At 42.9% G+C, this 21179-nt stretch overlaps 1 protein-coding gene across 2 annotated transcripts in view; it reads right to left on the minus strand.

The window, feature by feature from the left end:
• Positions 1-20435, minus strand: part of PREX2 (phosphatidylinositol-3,4,5-trisphosphate dependent Rac exchange factor 2) — a 202395-nt gene extending 181960 nt beyond the window's left edge. For both annotated transcript variants that reach the window (XM_060243668.1, XM_060243667.1), the window contains exon 1: positions 20191-20435. In XM_060243668.1, the coding sequence (XP_060099651.1) occupies positions 20191-20331 (141 nt within the window). In that variant the 5' untranslated portion in view covers positions 20332-20435. The remainder of the gene's footprint in view (positions 1-20190) is intronic.
• Between the last annotated feature and the right edge of the window lie 744 nt (positions 20436-21179).

Below are 21179 nucleotides of genomic sequence, written 5' to 3' on the forward strand. Positions count from 1 at the left end.
TATTCTATACAATAATTGTCCCTGGTATAACTTCCTCCTTGGATAAGCATTATCAAACGAACACACACACATATCCTAAGGTCAAATTCTACCAATACAAAATAATTCTAATGGCATAAAAATAAAGCAGGCTCATTAAGTACTGCTGAGTAATGCATCACTCCAGGGCTTTTTTTGTAGCAGGAACTCCTTTGCATATTAGGCCACACACCCCTGATGTAGCCAATCCTCCAAGAGCTTACAGGGCTCTCAGTACAGGGCCCACTGTAAGCTCCAGAAGGATTGGCTACATCAGGGGTGTGTGGTCTAATTGGTACTTACCACCTGCCTTGTGTCATGTACTCAATGTCACTATTTGAAAAACTAGCACATACATTTTAAAAAAAACATAAAACCTGATTCTATGACCTTCAGAGAACTTGTATGGTACAATAACGCTTAAAAATGTCACTTACATTAACATTATAAGCATAAAGTATAGTACGATTTCTAAAAATGTACCAATTGCAACATGTTTGCTGAGCACAATATAGATGGATTTCATTCCCCTCACAGCTCAAATCTTTTTACTCTGAAGGAAAACAATTTTGATTACATATATTTTTAAAAAAACATTCAATCATTAATAAGTTAGAAAAACAAAGGAAAGAAACATGGGCTTCTAATTAGAAAACTATGCAAAAAATCTGCATAACCAAACCGATTCTTTTTTATCTTCTCCACATTAGAAATTACATTAATTAGCCTAAAATAAAAGTTTTTGATTATACCAAATCCTTATTATAGCTCTGTATCTAGTTCAAATAGCAAACCACCAATAGAATATGATCAATCTACAGGGGAATAATATTTCAAGAATGATAACAACAAAAATTAATCTGCCCCCATTGTTAGATGTGCTTTCTGTGTTCCACATTATGGTTCTCTGGTTGCTTAAAACATTTGGCTGCAATAAATTAAGAGAACTTTTGCATTTAATCACAGCATAAAAACTGTTATACAGGGACTTCTTTGAGGAGTCTGGGCTGATTGCCATGCTTGTGTTCGTGAATAAAATGGCATGCACCCATCCCATCCCCCTCTCCCAAGATATTGCTAAGGTCTTTTATGGCTTCCTTTGCTTAACAGAAGAATCAGCTTTCTCCATTATCCACAAGAAAGGCATTCAGCATCTTTCACATGATCACCTGCACCAGTTTTCCACTGATGCATCAACACCTGTTTCCTATACCACTTTGAAATTCAGCCTTCCTTCACTGACTATATGAAGAAAACTTAACCACCTGCATTTTTGACTTGTGTTTGATATTACTGCAGTCATATACATCTGTTTTATCATGTTGTAATCCCATCTTCTTTCTAAGGAGCTCAGGGCAGTTTATGTTGTCTTCCTCATATAAATCCAATAAAAATAAACAAATGAACAAACAAACAAACTGTGAGGTAGGTTAAGATGAAACTGAGGGCGTTTTCGCACTGACCTTAATCGGCAGCGACGCCCCTCTTCACCGCGCAGGATCTGCGCGGATTTCGCACCAATTGCCGCAGAGCACCCGGAAGAGCCGCAAAGCCCCGCGACTTTTGCGGCGCAAATGAAAACTGGGTTTTGGCGGTTTCCATTTGCGCCGCAAAAGCCGCGGGACTTTGCGGCTCCTCCGGGTGCTCCGCGGCAATTGGCGCGAAATCCGCGCAGATCCTGCGCGGTGAAGAGGGGTGTCGCTGCCGATTAAGGTCAGTGCGAAAACGCCCTGAGTCTCCAGCATAAAATTAATCTAGTGAGCTTTGTGGCTGAGTCAGAAACTGAACATGCAGCTTGTCTGCCACTGTGTTCCATGGGTCCCCAACATGGTGCCAAGAGGTATCATGGCACCAGGTAAGTGTTTTTAGAAAGTGGTGCTTTTGGCTGGCAGAGCTTCTGATTTGCCACTGGAGATCAGATGTTTTTAAAGAAAAACACTTTTGGAGGCAAAACAGCGCAAAGATCTTTAATGTGTGACTGAAAGTAAACCATGTGCAGCCAAAACAGAAAAGAAATATATGTTCATTTTAAAAGCAGGCAATTAAAACAATCTTCTGGCTAAAATGTTGAAGATTCTGTTAGAGTTATGCATAACCACATTCCTTAAGATTTTGTGGTTGGCTCAACCTCCTGCAGCAACCATTTTGTGGTTGTTCCCAGTACCCTGTGTCTAGGTTGCCAGGTCCCCCCTGGCCACAGGGGATAAGGGGTAGGATATCCAACTACAGAACAGGAAACTCCTGGAGATCTGGGGTGGAGCCTGGGACAGACAGGGACCTCAGTGGGCTACAATGCCAATAGAGTCCTCCCTCCAAAGCATCCATTTTCTCCAGAGGAAAATATCTTTGTATTCTGGATATGAACTGTAATTCTGAGGGATCTCCCAGCTGGCATTCCTACCTGTGTCAGAATTCAAAATGTGCCTGCAGACTCAAAAAAGGTTGGGGATTTGTGCTCAAATCACTGCACCACACTATTAAAGGCAAACTCTTTTCAAGTTGTCTTAAATACAATCACCTCAATGCTGTGTAGGGTTGCCAAGTCCAATTCAAGAAATATCTGGGGACTTTGGGGGTGGAGCCAGGAGACTTTGGGGGTGGAGCCAGGAGACTTTGGGGGCGGAGCCAGGAGCAAGGGTGTGACAAGCATAATTGAACTCCAAGGGAGTTCTGGCCATCACATTTAAAGGGACAGCACACCTTTTAGAATGCCTTCCTTCCATAGAAAATAATGAAGCATAGGGGCACCTTCTTTTGGGGCTCATAGAATTGGACCCCCTGGTCCAAACCTTTTGAAACTTGGGAGGTATTTTGGGGAGAGGCACTAGATGCTATACAGAAAATTTGGCACCTCTACCTCAAAAAACAGCCCCCCCCCAGAGCCTCTGACACCTGCGGATCAATTCCCCATCATTCCCTATGGGAATCGTTCCTGGAGGTGCATAACGGCTGTGGGGGTGAAGCTTCCCCCGCTGGCCAGCTGGCTGGGGGAGGGGAGAAGCCTGTAAAACCAGGGGATCCCCCGCTGGGACCTGGGGATTGGGAAGCCTAATGCTGTGCTCCCTGAGTAGGCTACAAGAAAATGTTTCCAAGCCCAGAGACATAATAAAGTCTTGGTTTATGGCCTAATACACAGCTGTGATACTCCTGTCCAGGATAAGGTCAGCATTTTGCTGACCAGTCAGATAGTAAAGAGAATCCCAAATTTCTTCTATGTTTCTGCTTCAATTAAGATCCTTTGTATTTTATCCCCAAGACACCAGGATATTAGAAGGAGCTATACAGAGGATTATCACTTTAGAGTCTCCTCTAGACCATATTATGACCATATTTATGCGCTTTCATGTTGGACTTGTTATAAAGAGGAGAGGCAAACCAATGTGCAATTCAATTGTCTTTAAGAGACAGCCTGACCAATGCTGGAAGTGAAGGATTGCTATCTGATGTCTGCTGAAAGTGATCTACAGGAAGGGATACAATGCAATTCTGTTTGTATAACAAGAATACAGCCCTTCCTCAGCTAGTGGGAGGAGGCTCTGATGAGGGCAGTTAGTCAGTGTGAATCTTTTATATTGCAGGTGAGCAAGGACCCAGTTCTACACAGTATGAATTGGGATCCAGACTGTTTTAATTATTCACTGGTGTTTGAAAAATGCACTGGCCTAGCTACTAATACATTAACTCAAATATCTATTTCCCAGACCTTTGGGGCACAAGATATCATTTTATTAATGGCAATGTGACACCTGTGAACTTATATTTTTATACAGCATTCATCTATAAACTATACAGCATTTCAGAACAATTACCATAGTCTTAACTGATGAAAGCAGATAGATCTAGGTGGGTAGCCATGTTGGTCTGAAGCAACAGGACAAAGTTAGAGTCCAATATCACCTTTAAGACCAACAAAGTTTTATCCTGTTGTTGTACACAGGGAGGGACGGTGGCTCAGTGGTAGAGCATCTGCTTGGGAAGCAGAAGGTCCCAGGTTCAATCCCTGGCATCTCCAAAAAAGGGTCCAGGCAAATAGGTGTGAAAAGCCTCAGCTTGAGACCCTGGAGAGCCGCTGCCAGTCTGAGAAGACAATACTGACTTTGATGGACCAAAGGTCTGATTCAGCATAAGGCAGCTTCATATGTTGATATGTACACACACACTTCCTCAGGCAGAATGAAATGGGAACAGAAATAACAATCTTACATGTAGAAGGTGGGCAGTAAATACAGAATAAAACTTTGTTGGTCTTAAAGATGCCACTGGACTCTAACTTTCTTTTGTTGTAAGCAGAATTCTCCCTCTTTGCCATCTATACAGAGATCATGTGAGTTTCACATGGTATTTCTGAAAAACCTATTACATTAATAGCCTTATTTTAAAATCTCACAATACCAGTAACTTGGTAAATAAATAACTTGCCCAAAAAAACACCAACAAGAAATACTGATGAACCTTTTTGTATTTTCAGGAGAAACTCCCAGCACACAAACACAAACAAGAAATAAATCCTTGTTCTTTGTTTATCATTATCTGTTTGAATTAAGTAGCTTCATAGTAGGGTTGCCAATCCCCAGGTGGGGGCAGGGGATCCCCCGGTTTGGAGGCCTTCCCCCCGCTTCAGGGTTGTCAAAAAGCGGGGAGAAGGGAGGGAAATGTCTGCTGGGAACTCTATTATTCCCTAGGGAGATTTATTCCCATAGAAAATAATGGAGAATTGATCCGCGGGTATCTGGGGCTCTGCGGGGGGGCTGTCTTTTGAGGTAGAGGAACCAAATTTTCAATACAGCATCTAGTGCCTCTTTCCAAAATAGTCCCCAAGTTTCAAAAAGATTGGCCAGGGGGTCCAATTCTACGAGTCCCAAAAGAAGGTGCCCTTATCCTTCATTATTTCCTATGGAAGCAAGGCATTAAAAAGGTGTGCCGTCCCTTTAAATGTGATGTCCAGAACTCCCTTTGGAGTTCAATTATGCTTGTCACAGCCTTGATCCACCCCTAATGTCTCCTGGCTCCACCCCCAAAGTCTCCTGGCTCCACGCCCAAAGTCCCCAGATATTTCTTAAATTGGACTTGGCAACCCTACTTCATAGTAGCTTTGAACATGCAGGATACTTGAAGAATGAAAAAGACACAATTCTTCCCCTTGCTTCTGGGTTAATCTGACTACAGTCACAGTTGTATGTTAAACAAAAGATCTATTTCCTGTTCAGACAGCATTATAGTTTGTAGAAAGAATACACTGAAATTACCTATTTCCAGGTATTATTCTTATGAAAGAACATAAACAGTGAAGAAATAATTAAAAGGAAATTAATACAGAGCTCCTTTTAAGGATATTCAGTACATTTAAAAACAAGTATTATTCCCCTTTCTTTTTATTATTCTAATACTCTTATTGTTACTACTTTGAACAAAAACTAACAGGTTTATAGAAGTCTTTGCCTTTGATGCAAACATTTGCAGTTTTAAGATTTCTAGACAGCAGCAGCAGACAAAATTCATTTTCAGAGTTGGCGGATAACAGGGATATGAACATGGTATGCCACAGCACTGGGACAAGAAACCCTATTCATACATGATGAACTGGATCCAAATGAATGCAATGAAAACAGCAGCTAGCATTCCACAATGCTTGTGCTAAAGTTCTCATGGTGCAATAACTGGAAGAGTCTATGGCTGTTCTTATGCTTGAACTTCTGCAAATGATTGCATACATTCTTGCACAAATATATCTTTGGATTTAGTTTTATTTTCTCCAAAATCACCAGCAGGCATGGTCTTCAAGCCCCTCATGGCAGCTTGAAGGCTGCCCCTGCCAGTGATTCAAATCACACAGGAAGAGCAGCAGGATCAGCCACTGCCCTTCCCAGGCAATTTAAAGACCTTGCTGACCAGCTGGTTGGCAGGCTTTTTAAATGGAGGAGGAGGCTGGCCCAGCTGTTTCTGCTGGCGCTCCTGCATGATCAGGAGAGCACCTAGGACTGGGAGCAGTTGCTGGCCTCCTGGCAATTTAAAGCTGACTGGCAGGACCTTTCCCAGGCACAGGAGAGCAGCAGCTGGTTCTGAGCACCCTCCCATGTGATTTAAATCACCTGGGAGGGAGGGGCATCAGCAAGCCTGGCACCAACCTGACCCCCAGGCAGTTGATGAGGCAGTTGATGAGGGCCAAACTTCTGCTGCAGTATGAAGCCCAAATTATCTGTACAGAAAAATATAAGATCAGACTATTTAAAAAAAACTTAGTCTGATCCTATATTTTAAAAAAAAACAGTCAATCAATCCTTCCTTTAAAGATGGGTGATAAAAGAACTTGTTCCAATTAATTTTTGCTTAGGAAACACAGATTTACTGCTCTGACAATCTAGATTATGACAATTTTAAAAAAACGTTAGCTTCCTTAAGATTCTGGCCAATGTTGATATTTTTCAGCTTCTGCCTTATGCCTGCCGTGACAAAATTATTCTTGCAGATAGTTTATTTGATTTTCTTTATGTAGAGGAGAACAAATCAGTCTACTTTGATAAAGGACACAGGTGGTGCTATTGATATTTAATTCTGAGTTAATGAGTGACCATTCAAGTTTTTCCTCACTTTGTAACACGGCAGACAAGTTATAAATGAAAAATACCAAAGTGAATGAAAGAGATTTTGATTTTCTATGGTAATTGTACCTCAACTTCCTTTTGACTTTATATTTTGTATCAGTAATACAACTGGTCTGTTACAGAGGAAGAGGAAAGGAAATCACACCACCTTATCAGAAAGCACAGGCATCTGAGGTCCTTCCTCTACTGTTTAAAACATTTTACAAAATACCATGAAGTTTGCACCTCATTATTCAGTTATAAATTACTATAGCAGATGATTAATTCTGTTCCTATGAATAAATTTCAAGCTATTTGGAGTGCTAAGATATGGAACAGATGCTAAGAAAACCAACACGTTAAGAAATCTAAACTTAGTCCCAAGTCTTCTGATGGCATATAAAGGGGGAAATATTGAGAGGTCAAGAAACATATTGCATTACTTCAATTACTTCATTACTCAACCATCACCAGTGGTCTGACCTAGCCTCAGATCGCAAAGCATGGAGGCACACCATCCACCAGGCTGTCTCTTCCTTTGAGAACGCACGCATAGCTGGTCTTGAGGACAAAAGGAGATTGAGGAAGAATCGCACTGCTACAGCAGCAACCCCAAATCAGACTTTTCCCTGCAGCCACTGTGGCCGGATCTGCCTGTCCCGCATTGGTTTTGTCAGCCACCAGCGAGCCTGCAGCAGACGTGGACTTAGGGTTGCCAAGTCCAATTCAAGAAATATCTGGGGGCTTTGGGGGTGGAGCCAGGAGACTTTGGGGGTGGAGCCAGGAGACACTGGGGCGGAGCCAGGAGCAAGGCTGTGACAAGCATCATTGAACTCCAAAGGGAGTTCAGGCCATCACATTTAAAGGGACGGCACACCTTTTCAATTCCTTCCTTCCATAGGCAATCATGAAGGATAAGGGCACCTTTTTGGGGGGCTCATAGAATTGGACCCCCTGGTCCAGTCATTTTGAAACTTGGAGGGTATTTTGGAGAGAGGCACTAGATGCTATACTGAAAATTTGGTGCCTCTATCCCAAAAAACACCCCCCCCCCCAGAGCCCCAGATACCTATGGATCAATTCTCTGTGATTTTCTATGGGAATAAGTCTCCATAGGGAACAATAGAGTTCCCAGCAGACATTTCCCTCCCCTCCCCCCGCTTTCTGATGACCCTGAAGCGGGGGGAGGGCCTCCAAACCGGGGGATCCCCTGCCCCCACCTGGGGATTGGCAACCCTACGTGGACTACTGCACCCTTCTTAAATCTTCGTTCGCGAAGTCAAGCCAAGAGAGAGACTTCAATTCAGGGCTCCATCTCTGCTAAAAACAAAAACTAATAGCTCCAAGAAAGCTGCACAGAAGCCCAGAGGAACATTGGTCTTGCTTAATTACTTAGGGACAGAGAAACTTATAGTTGCAGTATTTTTAGAACAAGTGCATCTTTCCTTCTAAAGTTCTGGAGATTCTAGGGTGGCCAACTTTGGGTTAGGAAATTCATGAAGATTTGGAAATGGAATTTGGGGTAAAAAAGGAGTTCAGCAGGGCTGGGTAGAGTCTACCCTACAAAGCTACCTTTCTCTCCAGGGGAATGGATGTCCGTAATCTGGATATCAGTTGTAATTCTGAGAGAACTCTTGATGCCACCTGAAGGTTGGCAAACCCTAGAAGATTCCACTAACCTGGCCCAAGCCATGAGTTACACAGGTGATCATGCAGTTCCTTTGTATGCAGTCATGTGCATATTTTATGCAAAGACAGGCAGCTTTGAATATTAATCCCCAAACTTGCCTTTAGAGGAAATAAAACAAGATCTCTCTGACCTTCTCTGAAAATGACTTACAATGAAATTTATCAACAGAACAAGCAGTAGCCAGTGCCGGATTAAACCCTGTGGAGATCCCTAGGCAGTCAAAATCTTGGGTCCCTTTGCAAATTATCTCAGAGCTGGAGTGCCTGCCCCACCGCTCGTTGCCCCTGCTGCAGCCTGAGGGCACCTTCTCAAAAGCCCCTTTAACAAAGCTGTGGGGGAGAGGCACTTGGTGATGATGCTAGCAGCGGTCTCACCAGGCAAATCAGGCAAAAAGTGGCTCAGTTGCTGGCTGCATGTGCAGGCTCCAAGGGCTACAAACTGGAGGAAAACTGGGAGAGGAAGCCAAGCCAGGACCCCTAAGGGCGTGGGGGCCCATAGGCCAGTGCCTACTTAGCCTAATTGTTAATCCAGCCCTGACAGTAACTCAAATAACATTATAGTGGGAAATAACCATCCAAATACTCTGACTAATTCAATATGAATCACTGCCTTTGGATATTCACAGTGCAGTCCTAAACACAATTACATCCAAGTCTCCTGAATTTCATGGTGTTATAAGGATGTACTTCGTTTAGGATTGCTCTAGGGTTGTCAGCCTCCAGCACAGACCTGGCAACCCTAGATTGCTCAGTCAGTCTACTTAGGTTATGGCTGGTGGATGATGAAGAGGATACATGGATTCCCTTTCTTCGATCTATACCACTCTGGTATTTCATATCGAACTCTCAAAAATTTCACACATTCGCAATGCAGGACACACTACAATCTAAAAATCACTGGATCACAGTATACCTACACTTAGAAAGTAAAATATTTAATAACACAGTTACAGAAATGATAAGTGCATTCAATTCACAATATATCCCAATACCACAAACAAACAGTTTATAGGAAACTGTAACTATTTGTTGTATATGGTTCTAAGAATACTATCCATTTCATTTACCACACAGAACAGGATTACACAGAACAGTAAACATCACTTGAATCAACATCTTGTGATAACTCCTGTCAAAATGAAAAAGAAATCCCAGGAACCCTTCTTATCTATCGTGGGTCACTCACAGGTTATTATGTTTTTCAATTAGTATTTTTCTACACTAGAGACAACAACCATGGTGGTGGGAAGTGCTGTCAACTCACAGCTGACGTATGGCTATTTCATAGGGTTTTCAAGGCAAGAGACAAACAGAGATGGTTGCCATTGCTTGCCTCTGTGTAGTGACCCTGGACCAGGGTCAACCCTAAGCTATCCAGGCCAAGGTAACTATACAATCCATATAATCTCATGCTTTTCATTTGGGTTGAAATTCAAGAATCATGACCTTAGGAAAAATAGCTGTAGCAGTATTCTGCAACTTATTCTACAAGAGACTGATTTCACAAGAGTCCATATGTTTATATAACCGATAAATTCTGTAGCACAAATGGAAGAATCTATATGGATTAGTATTACTTGTCTCACACAATGCTTTAGTGTAAAGAGTAAACACAGCCCTTTCATAAGCAGAAAATGCCTTCATTTAGAAGTAAACTTTAAAACAAAGATGAGCCGGGCCAGGGCAAGGCACGCAGGACGCGACTGTCAGCTCCCCCGCCCCATAAGCCTTCCTGCAGGGCAGGAAGGTTGAGTGGGGGAAGGGGCTTGCATCCTGTGCACCTTGCAAGGCACACAGGAGGCGACCGCCAGCTCCCCCCCATCAGCCTTCCTGCAAGGCTCCCCACCCTTCTCCAACAGCCTCCCCCCATGAGCTGGGCCGGAGCTCCCCCATCGGCTCCCCCACCCGGATCAGCCTTTCTGCAAGGCAGGAAGACTGAGAAGGGGTGGGGGAAGGTGCTTGCGTCCCGTGCACCTTGTAAGGCACACAGGAGGCGACCACCCATGAGCAGGGGAAGGGGCTTGCATCCCATGCGCCTTGCAAGGCATGCGGGAGGTGACTGCCAACTTCCCTGCCTCTCCCTCCGATCAGCCTTTCTAAAATGCAGGAAGCCTAAGCGGAGGACAACTGTCAGCTCCCCTCACCCCCCACCCTGATCAGGAAGCCTGAGGGGGGAGGAGGCTGCTTGATGATGACACTTTTTGTGATGTCATTGTGCCATGTGCTTTGCGCATGCACAAATGATTTTTCCTAAAAGAAGATAGGGGGGTGGGGGGCGCTGAGCTGAGGTCTGCCTCCAGCGGCAGAAAACCCAGCGCCAGCCCTGTTGGTATGGTGACCCATGCAGAGATGGTCCAAGATTTTTTGTGCCCTATGTGAACTTTACCTGGTCCTAGATAATCCAGGCCAGCCAAATCTCATCCCATCTCAAAAACTAAGCCCTGATTAGTACTTAGAGAGGAGTCCTTCAGGGAATATCAGGGTCGATGCACACAGGCAGGCAATGGCAAACTACTTTTTAATGTCTTGCCTTGAAAAGCCTGCAGGTAGGGTAGCCAGGTCTGAGATGGGAAGTACCTAGGGTTGCCAGACTCCAGGTGGGGCCTGAAGAACTCCAGCTATTACAACTATCTCCCTCTGGCAGAGATCAGCTCCCCTGGAGAAAATGGTTGTTTTGAATGGTGGACACCATGGCACTGTACCATGCTGAGGCACCTTCCCTCCTCCCTCTCCCAGATTCACCCCCAAAGTCTCCAGGAATTTTCCAACACAGACTTGGTAACCCTAGAAGTACCTGGAGATTTTGAGGGTGAAGCCTGAGGAGAGCAGGGTTTTAGGACTGCTAAGCTCTCATTGGGGATGGGTTTTCCCTTGTTTTGGGGGTCCCCAGCTTACTGGCACAGATACACACAGCCTCTGCACAGCATTGAAAGCAGCCTAATGTACTTACTGGAAATTCTTAAAAGGAAGTGACAAAGGGGAACTCTAAGTACTACTGGAAACGAAATCCCAGAGTTTCAAGTGATTCCTAAAGCTGCCCTTTGTCACTTTCGGTAAGAACTTCCAGCAAGTATACAAAGGAGAAAACTTGTATACAAGAAAAAAAACTTTTCTCCCGCTTCTGCACCCAGCAGAGGCAGGCAGCAGGCCAGTGATCAGGATCGTTCACCCCACTAAGAACTTGGCAGCCCTAGCTCTCCTGGAGAAAACGGCTCCATAGGAGAGTGTATTTTATGGCATTATATTCCATTGATGCTTCTCCCCTCCTCATATCCTGCCTTTTACAGGCCCCACTTCCAGATATCCAGACATTTCCCAATCTGGAGTTGGCAACCATAGGTAGATCTTCTGCCTATTTTAAAGTCTGAGAGTTTCTGGGCCTACTATTCTGAGCAATGGAGCTTCGTTGTTATGCTGCTTCAAGCAGGCATTTGAGTAGTTTGGTCAATGAAAGAGCCTGGGCAGAGCAAAAAAAAAAAAAAGTTCTGGTATTCAGGATGGAGAGACAAGCAGGGCCTGAGGTTGCCTAGCAGACGCACTGGCCCTAGGGATAAGATACTTGAAATTCAATAACTCTTTTCTAAGGAGATTTGCTAATATTCCAAGGTTTAATGGGTGGCTTTCCAAATCAAAGTACTGGAGTTCAACTAGTACTGAATCTTGAACATTACTAAATCCATTGAAAGCCAATTGAAATAAAAATTGACTTTGTAAATCTTTTTTTTAAAGAATTCTTTATACTGTTATTTTTAAATTTAAAGAAATATTGGTGGACTCAAACTTTTGTTCTACGGCTATCATGAAATATTGGTGTGAATGCCAAATATATTATCCAAGACAGAAGACAGGAAGCAACAACATGAGAAAAGGTATCCTAGCACTGCCCTGCTCCCACATTGGATAAAAGTCTTGCAAAAATGCCAGGTATATTTTAAATAAACAAAAATGCTACACAAATTGGTCTTATCTCCAGCCTGATCACATGACTTAGCAGAGACTGCACACACGCTATATGTACAGACAATGAATCATGGCTTTTTTGAGCAGGAATGCACAGGAACCCAGTTCTGCCTGGCTTTGCATCACATGGTGTGGCCTAATATGCAAATGAATTCCTGCTGTGGTAAATATAGATATGGGGGTCAAGCTTGCTCATTCCACAGCCTCTGTATACGTGTTCAAAGCAATTTGTAAAAAACCCTGGGAACACTCAACCCCTATGCATTATATTATTTCAGAAGTAATACACATCATAGTGGACTGAGTTGCAGGTACCATCCCAATCCTGTCATATGCATGTTCACTACACACAGCTTGTGTGTGTATAGTCCTATTGTATTCCCCCAAACCAGACATTCAGACCAAAGAAGCAGAATTATTTCCCCAAACCAGACATTCAGACCAAAGAAGCAGAAATAGAACTAAGAAGACTTTGAGATGTTTGTACTGGCAGCAGTCAAAATGGAGAAGTTTCTTTGAAGCGGATCTTTTTCTCTGACTCTGAGTACCTCTAAGTAAGGATAATGCTTCATGGGGGGACTACTGAGAAGCAGGTGGGTAGACAGAATTTGGTAAGAGGTTTTTCCCCCAACGATATATTCATGTAATCATTTTACAGCTACAACTGGGGAGATAAGAGCCCATGCAAGCTTTAATTAACTGATAGAAAGTTCTCACAAAGCTGTGCCACTTCAGTTTATGTGCTGGGAATTACATGATTGAAAATGCCCCATAAGTATGTTTTGACAGGCAACTCTTCACATAAAGTCTGAGTGATATAGCTCTGTGAGAGAACCGCACCATAGCAGCCAAGAAACATTTGAATTGTCTCTGCATGAATCAGCAGGAAAGATGTAATTTGGTTCAAGGCAGAAAGTTCTTGTTTTAATGATAACTGAGCTGCTACAAAACGGAATAGCTTATCTTCACTTCACCCTCAAAAGGCTGCTAATTAGAATCTAAACCTTAAAGGGAATATTTTTCTTTAAAAATACTTAATGAGAAATAAAGATTTTTGCATTAAATTATCAGAAACTAGAGGCCTTTGGGAGAAGGGTGAGCTATACATATAACTAAATATCAAAATAATAGTAAATAATGAATAAAGTGGGACAAGTATGATGCCAAGATTAATTAATTAATTAATTAATTAATTAATTTAGAATTTATATCCCGCCCTTCCCACGGATGAAAAGAAGGTATTTAACACTTCAAGCCCCGATTGATTTCAGTAAATTAGGGCAGTCTTCCTTCTCTGTGGCTCATGTTTTTAAAAAGACATTTTTATTCAAAACCACTAACAACAGTTTAAACAATTATATAGCATTTTAAAGAGCAAAGATGTAAACACTGGGGCAAATATCCCATGAAATGAAATAGCTGGCCTCTTGGCTGTAGTATTTGCATTAAATCCACAAAGCTTCAACTGGATAAGTCAACCAATCTTTAAAGCATCACAAAACTCTTTGTTACAACACACTAACATGGCTACCCCATAGATATATATTGTAAATATAATTGTAAATTCTGAGTAAGCATTTTAATCTGTTAGGGCTAAGACTCCCCCAAATTTACATTTTTATTTCCTGTTTACTAGGAACAGAAGATGGAATGTGTTCATGGTTTAATGTGCTTTTTTTTCAAAGTAAATAAGAGTTTGTTTTGAGAAACCTTAATTGCACCCAGTGAAGTACTAGCACCAGTCCTGGCTTTAGTTTTGCAGCATGGTCTGCCAGCATTAAAGACAGTAGCCAAAACACTATTTTCTTGTCAGAGCTGAGTCAAGATTGAAGCTAGATATCCTTCTACAAAAAAAGAAGGAAAAGGGAGTAGGAAGCCAAAAAAAACCCCAAAACCCTGAGGAATCAGAGATGCTTGAAAGAGACGTAACTAGGGATGAGCACGGAATGTGAAAATTGTGGCTCGTTTCATTTCATGGTTCTTTTGTTTGCCTGATTCAGTGGTTTATTTTGTTTCATTTTTTTTCCTGCATGAATCATAATTTTTAGTACATTTGGTTAGAAAAGGTGTGGAACGGCCCTCAAGAGGGCTAGAAAGCACCAGAGTGCTGCTACGTACCCAGCATGATGATGTCACCTGTACGTGCCATTATCATGTCAGGCATGTATGATAACCATAGAGTTAACCCAAGTGATAGACCATCCCCCTGGTGACATGCCCGGCACGATAACGTCACTTCCAGGTGATGACATCATGCTGGGCATGTCATGGGGTGCAAGAAGGATCCCCCTGCCCATAACAACACAGACAAACTGCCTAAAAATCAAGCAACTTTGTTTTGTGAGTCATGAATAGTGCAAATACCTGAACCCATTTGGAACAAAACACGAATTGGCTATTTTAGGCATGAATTCATGCATCAATTCTTGCCCATCCCTACACATAGCCAACCTAGAAGGGAAAGGTGAGACAGATGCATAGAAGCAAGGAAAGACGTAGGTGTCATGAGTATAGTTCCTCTGGCAAGAAGCCAGATTTAACTTGTGAGTATTCTAAAACTTGGAATGGACAATATGAAGGAATAATTCCTATTTCTATTCAGCATTTAGAACAATTCCCAATCCAAAACAAGAACGATTTGGTAGCCACTTCATGTTTGACAAGCAACCTGAATAGACCAAGCTTAGTCTAACCTTGTTAGAATCTGGAAGTTAAGTGGGGTTGGCCATAGTTAGAATTTGGATGGGAGACCACCAAGAAAGACTTGGGTTGCCATGCAGAGGAAGGCAATGGCAAACATCACTGCCCATTTCTTGCACACAATATCTCATGGATGGGGTCATGACAACATGTTCATCTTCATGGATAAATTTTCCTATACTGAGAAAAGAAAAGATCGTTATCCTTAACAACAGGTTGTTATCCTGTAATCCTTAACAAGGTAAATCAGATGGCTGAAAAAGGTTCCAGTTCAACAACCTACACATGCTCCAGCAAATAATTCCCAAATAATATCCACAAATAATTTTACCTTTTAAGCATAAACAGCTATCATAAACAGCTGATTCAGGTTGGTAGTCATGTTCGTCTGAAGCAACAGAACAAAGTCTGAGTCCAGTGGCACCATTAAGACCCACAAAGTTTAATTTTGGATATAAGCTTTCCTGTGCATGCAAAAGCTCACCCAGAAAGCTTATACCCAAGAAAGCTTATACGCAGAATTAAATTTTGTAGGTCTTAAAAGTGCCACTGGACTCAAACTTTTGTTCTACAGCTATCATGATCTTAATCTCCTGCTCTGCTAAACCACTATGAAACTTTTTGCACACCTCTTGGCAAGTTCAAATCTAGATGATCCTGAGAGAAATTTTACCAGTGGCCTCGATTATATGTTGGGGCATATGCCCCCCCCCACATATTGGGCCAAGGCCAGTGAAGGGGGTAAGGAGGGCTGGGAGAGAGAGAAATAGAAGGTGGCACACTGTGGTTACTCAGTTCTGAGAGACACACTGCTGCTTCTGCTCCAACCTTTTCTGTCTCCTCACCTTGCAAAAACTGAGATGAGGCAGGAACTGACTGGGTGCTGCTGCCCTGCTCACCTTTGTTATTGATTATTTCATTTACCAAATGGATATCCTGCCTTTCTGTGCAATCATGCTTACCAAGACCATTATAAAAAGGAGAGGGGGATTAAACCAAAAATTAAAATACATATGCATAGACAGAGGGTGCGATCACACAAGAGATTTGATCCAACCTAGTCATGACTCCCCTCCAGATTTAATGTGCAATCACACAGGCACATCTTCCCCCGCTCCCAAGTCCTGCCCATACTTATCTTATCTTAGGATGGGTTTGAATGGCTGGGGCACATAATGCACATGCCCCACATGTGTAGGAGCAGTCTGAATGCTCCTCTTGCACATGTGCGGCCTCTGCCTCTCCCAACAGCAGGGCAGAAGCTGTGTGATTGCCGCAGCAAGCATCAAAGAGCACCAGCTTTTTCATAGCCAGGATACTGCCAAGCCAAATCCCCAGTGTGATCCCGCCCAGAGACAGCACATAAAACAGGACGGTGGGGAGGGGACACTGAGGGAAAGTATTTCATTTTGTGGCTAAATCTCAAGAGTTCAAGGGTTCAAGGAGTGAGTTCCATAGATGAGTGGTCAGAATAGATCAAGATGGGTATCTGTGTTAGTTTTTATGTAGCAGCAGAAAAGAGTAAAAGTCCAGTAGTACCATAAAGATTAATAACGTTTGTGGTAGGGTATGAGTTTTTGTGATTCACTGCTCACTTGTTCAGATACAAGAATGTGTATCCATCTGTCCTATATACTGGAACGTGGAGTGATTTCAGAAGTCAAATGACATAAGCAGGCAAATGACAATAGAAAATGTGATTGGATTAGGTGTGATATGCAGAGAGGTAGCAGGCATGGAGAAATCATCATTGGTAATGAGTCAGGAGACCTAGCTCTAGATTCAATCCAGGTGGGTGCATTTTCTTGCGCTTCCTTATCAGTTGCAATTCAGCAGTCTCTTTCTAACTGTCCCTTTGAATTCCTTTGCAAGACAACTGCTACTCTTAGGTCAGAAACTGAATGCCCTAGAAGGTTAGAATAGAGTTAGAATGACCTGACTCTGTTAGCTGCCCATACTGAGCAGAACCTTCCAAAAGTTCTAATGCAAACAGTCAGTCCTTCAGATTCCCTGGCCCCATACTAGGGCTTTAAAGGGAAGAATCATTGCTTTTATTTGTGTCAGGAAACAAACTGCAGGCCAGTAAAACTCTTTAAATACTAGTGAGATGTGTTCCTTCTTCCTTTCGTACTCCTGCTGCTGTATTTTTAATCAATTGTAATCTCTAAACACTCTTCAGATTCAATCTCACACAAAGCATATCACAGTAAATCTAACCCGGATGTGATCAAAGCATGGGCAGATCATGTGTTTCTTGGAAGGGCCACAGCTAGAAAGCCAACTGGTTGGTCAAAGTTGTTTCATGCCACAGATGTCTACATAACTGAATCTAGTATCTCTTCCAGGCTACAAACCTGGTCCTTTAGGTGGAGTGCAGCCTCATGTCAGGCTGAATCCTAATACCTTGATAGACTCAGGGCTTTTTTTAGCATGAACACACAAGAACACAGTTCCAGTTGGCTTGGCCAGGGCTCTGGATCCAAAAAAACGGTCTTCAGCAGAGGGAAGGCACTAGCAACCACACACTCCCAGACTATGCACTCTATCCTCTCTGCCACCTCCAGCCTTCAACAGGCTAGCGAAAAGAACAAGAGATGCAGAGCTACCCACAAGCGCACCCTCCAGGAGAAGCTGGTCCTGCCACTGCCTGCTCTGCCACATATGGCTCTCTTTCTCCAGCCATGTTTTGGAAGGGGCAAAACAAGGTTTTTCATTGGGCTGTGTGAGAACACACATCCATGAAATGCAGCTGATGGCACTGTCCTGTTCTGTGTTGCTATGTAGAAAGTAACCTACTGAATGGATGATGTCACTTCTGGTGACATCAGGGGGTGTGGCCTAATATGTAAATCAGTTCCTGCTGGGCTTTTTCTCCAAAAAAAAGCCCTAGTTAGGCTACATCACTACCCAACAGCACCTTAGTGCTACATGGGTTGTTTCAAGGACCTGCCTTTCCTCAAGTGGGAATATGAGGTCCAGAAGTAATTACTGCTCCTACAAATCCAATTTACAAGGAGACAGTTCAAGCATTCAAACAATCAGTGGCCTCAACTATGGATTGGTTCTACCACTTGATTTCAGTAAAGGAGGTGACTACCTTCCTTTCCAACCAATACAGACTTTAATGTCAGTCAGAAGAAGGTAGTTTTCTGTAGTGAAGAGAACCAGTGAAGGATTGATTAACCACATACTCTTATTAAGAGGTTAGCATATTTGTAACCAATCCTAAGAGTCCCATGGTGCAGAGTGCTAAAGCTGTAGTACTGTAGTCCGAGCTCTCTGCTCACAACCTGAATTCGATTCCGGTGGAAGCTGGGTTCAGGCAGCTGGCTCAAGATTGACTCAGCCTTCCATCCTTCCAAGGTCAGTAATATGACTACCCAGCTTGCTGGGGGCAAAATGTAGATGACTGGGGAAGGCAATGGCAACCCACCCCGTAAAAAGTCTGCCATGAAAATGTTGTGAAATCAACATCACTCCAGAGTTGAAAATGACTGGTGCTTGAACAGGCCTTTACCTTTTTTACATTACTGACATTCAGGCTCCAACACTAAACATGCTTACATGCATGCAAATCCTACTTAAATTAACAGCTTAAGACTTTGTTGACATGTATCTCATGTCAGTCTGCAACACATAATGTTATAACATACATAATAAATCAGTCAACATTGTAATAGGTATTAAACATTTTCTTTCCTTCATTACAGACTCTTTTCCATAAAACACAGCCAATAAGCAATCTTTGCAACACTATGCATCAGTAATCACTAAATCTCACAGTTCATAAATACTTAAATCACATGTTCTTTAAGCAAAATCATTTTTCTTAAAGTTTTATGCAATTTTTGACATTATTTAAAGGTTTTCAGGTATACCACATTTGCAGCGGAAAGCTTATTCTGCAACCAGATTCTGTGCGAAACAGAAGTTGAATTACAAAGTAATACAGCATATTAAAATTAATCTTTTAAAAATAATAATTTGGTCCATTTATAACTTTTCCATGGTTATAAAACTCAATAGAAGTGATGACAAGATTACTTTCAGAATTATATTTTACGTCAGTTCCTCTTCCTACCAGAAGCCAAGCTGAGAATTTTTTTTCTTGCATGATAAGAAGCAGAAAGTTCACAGATCTCAGAAAAGTAAGCAGGAAGTTTGCTGCTTGACAGATTTTCCTCACAGACAGGATGGCGGGGGGGGGGGGGGGAGAAGAGCTAAAATGTGAAGGCTGTTATGACAGGCACTCCACAAAATTAAGCAGACAACTTGAGATGTGTTTATCCCAAATGCTTCTTAAGTGATGCTACCGATAAAAGATAAAATGGGCCAGGACAGTAATGCAGTGATGTTTGTGTTATCATGCTTCACAGGAAGTTCCACCTTCAGGCCTTCCAGAAGACTGCTTTATCTAAATAAAAAAATTTCTCCTACCTAACCCCACTAAATTCTAGGAAACTCAGACATTAAAAAAAATGCATAGTCAGGATAACTCATTGCTTCAACTCACTTCATTAGCTTTAGAGCCAGGTGTGCCATTATTTTATAAGCAACTGGTTCAGTTATCAAACAACTTATTACCCAAAGAGGATTTCTGAATTGGAGGATGCAGGGGTTAGAAAGGGAGGAAGTGGCAAATGCTACATGTGGCTTTAATATTGAACAGCTGCTATAGATCAGGCGACCCTCTCCCCTCCAGGCTCTGCAACCCCCTGCCAGAATACTGTGCTTCAGTGATTACTGTAAATATAGAGACTGTGGCGCCTTAGGAGCTGCAACTCAAAACTTCACAATACCCCAAACACTCTTCAATCCAAATGTACCTGAAGCAAAGTCCATTCAGCACTTTTCAATGCCCAGGGAAATTATCTGGCCTGTGGGAAGTTCTCAGGGAAGCACCTTGGCAGATATTTTTAAAACCGCTTAAGTGATCGCTTTATCATCTGTGCAGCATATGGAAAGCTCCTATCACGAAAAACCAGGCATCCTCTAAGTTACCTCAGTACTTTTCAAGTTCTCCTGATGCTGCAACTTACTTCTTTAGAAGGGGGGGGGGGGGAGTTCATGCTGTTTCTTCCACGGGTCCCTATTTATTGAGTTCCTCCATGGCATTCCCCTCCCCCTCTTTGCTGGCAAACTTGGCAAGGGAGGGGACGGAGAGTAGCGGGGGTGGCTGCTTGTGCACAACAAAGTCAGCAAAGGCATCTGAGGCAAAGGGGGGGGGGGGGGGTAAACTCACCGACACCAAAAACTCCAGAGTGCCCACATAGTCGCGTTCTGTCTTCAGCAGCTCATTCAAAACGCACACCCTGAGGCGCAGCTGCTTCTCCAGGTCCTTCCCGCTTTCTCCTTTTCCTTCACCTTTGCTTTCTTCCGTCATTGTCCCACCCCAGTCCCCAGAAAGAAGCTTCTCGCTTTTCCTCAGCTCCCCTCCTGTTTGTGAGACGACACGCAGGAGAAAGGTTGGGAAATGCCTCAGGGTTTCCTCCACGCACACATACAAAAGTTCAGGGAGGACAACAAAAGAGCCCTCTAAGTTCCGTAGTAGAAGTTGCAATTCTGAGACTCGCAGACTGTTAAACGGACTGACTCCCCTCAAGCTCCCACCGCTCAAACAGTAAGAAAAGCGGTGAATTTTTTTTCCGCCCGACTGTCCTTTTCCAGAAAGGAAGGGAGACCCAGCCTGAAGGAAATGAGTGGTCACCGGCTCCTTGCTCGCTTTGTGTAACTGAGGGATTTGGACGCTTCCAGCAACAGCAGCACTTGGCCATTAATCAAAAGCTTTGTACCCATGTGACTCCGACCCCTTTCCCTCCCCTGCGCAAAAACTCAGGAAAAAGCAAAGGAAGCACAACCTTGGGAACGCTTGCGTGCCAGCAACTGCTTGTTTCACACACAAGCCTGTACGGTTTTACTTTGTTCGGGGCTAATTGGAGATCTCCCAGTTGAGAGGCTGCGGCTTTAAAATGTCCCCAAACGAGCTAGACTGCTGGGATTCTGGCCCAGGTTTTATTATTCTTTGAGTCCAGCCTCCTACTCACAGATTTCTACATGTACCAAGAGTCTCTCAGAGAAACAATTATTAATTGGTTGTGTATGCATTAGTATCTACCAAGTATGCATCATTGTCCATGTATACAATGTTCTTAACAATTTTCTTACCAAAATGTAGGTGTATTTCTTATTTGACAAACCATAGAACAACAAGAATTTAACCTCAGAAAGGTT

This window comes from Heteronotia binoei, chromosome 7, assembly GCF_032191835.1.
Source record: "Heteronotia binoei isolate CCM8104 ecotype False Entrance Well chromosome 7, APGP_CSIRO_Hbin_v1, whole genome shotgun sequence".
Classification (NCBI taxonomy): Eukaryota; Metazoa; Chordata; class Lepidosauria; order Squamata; family Gekkonidae; genus Heteronotia; species Heteronotia binoei.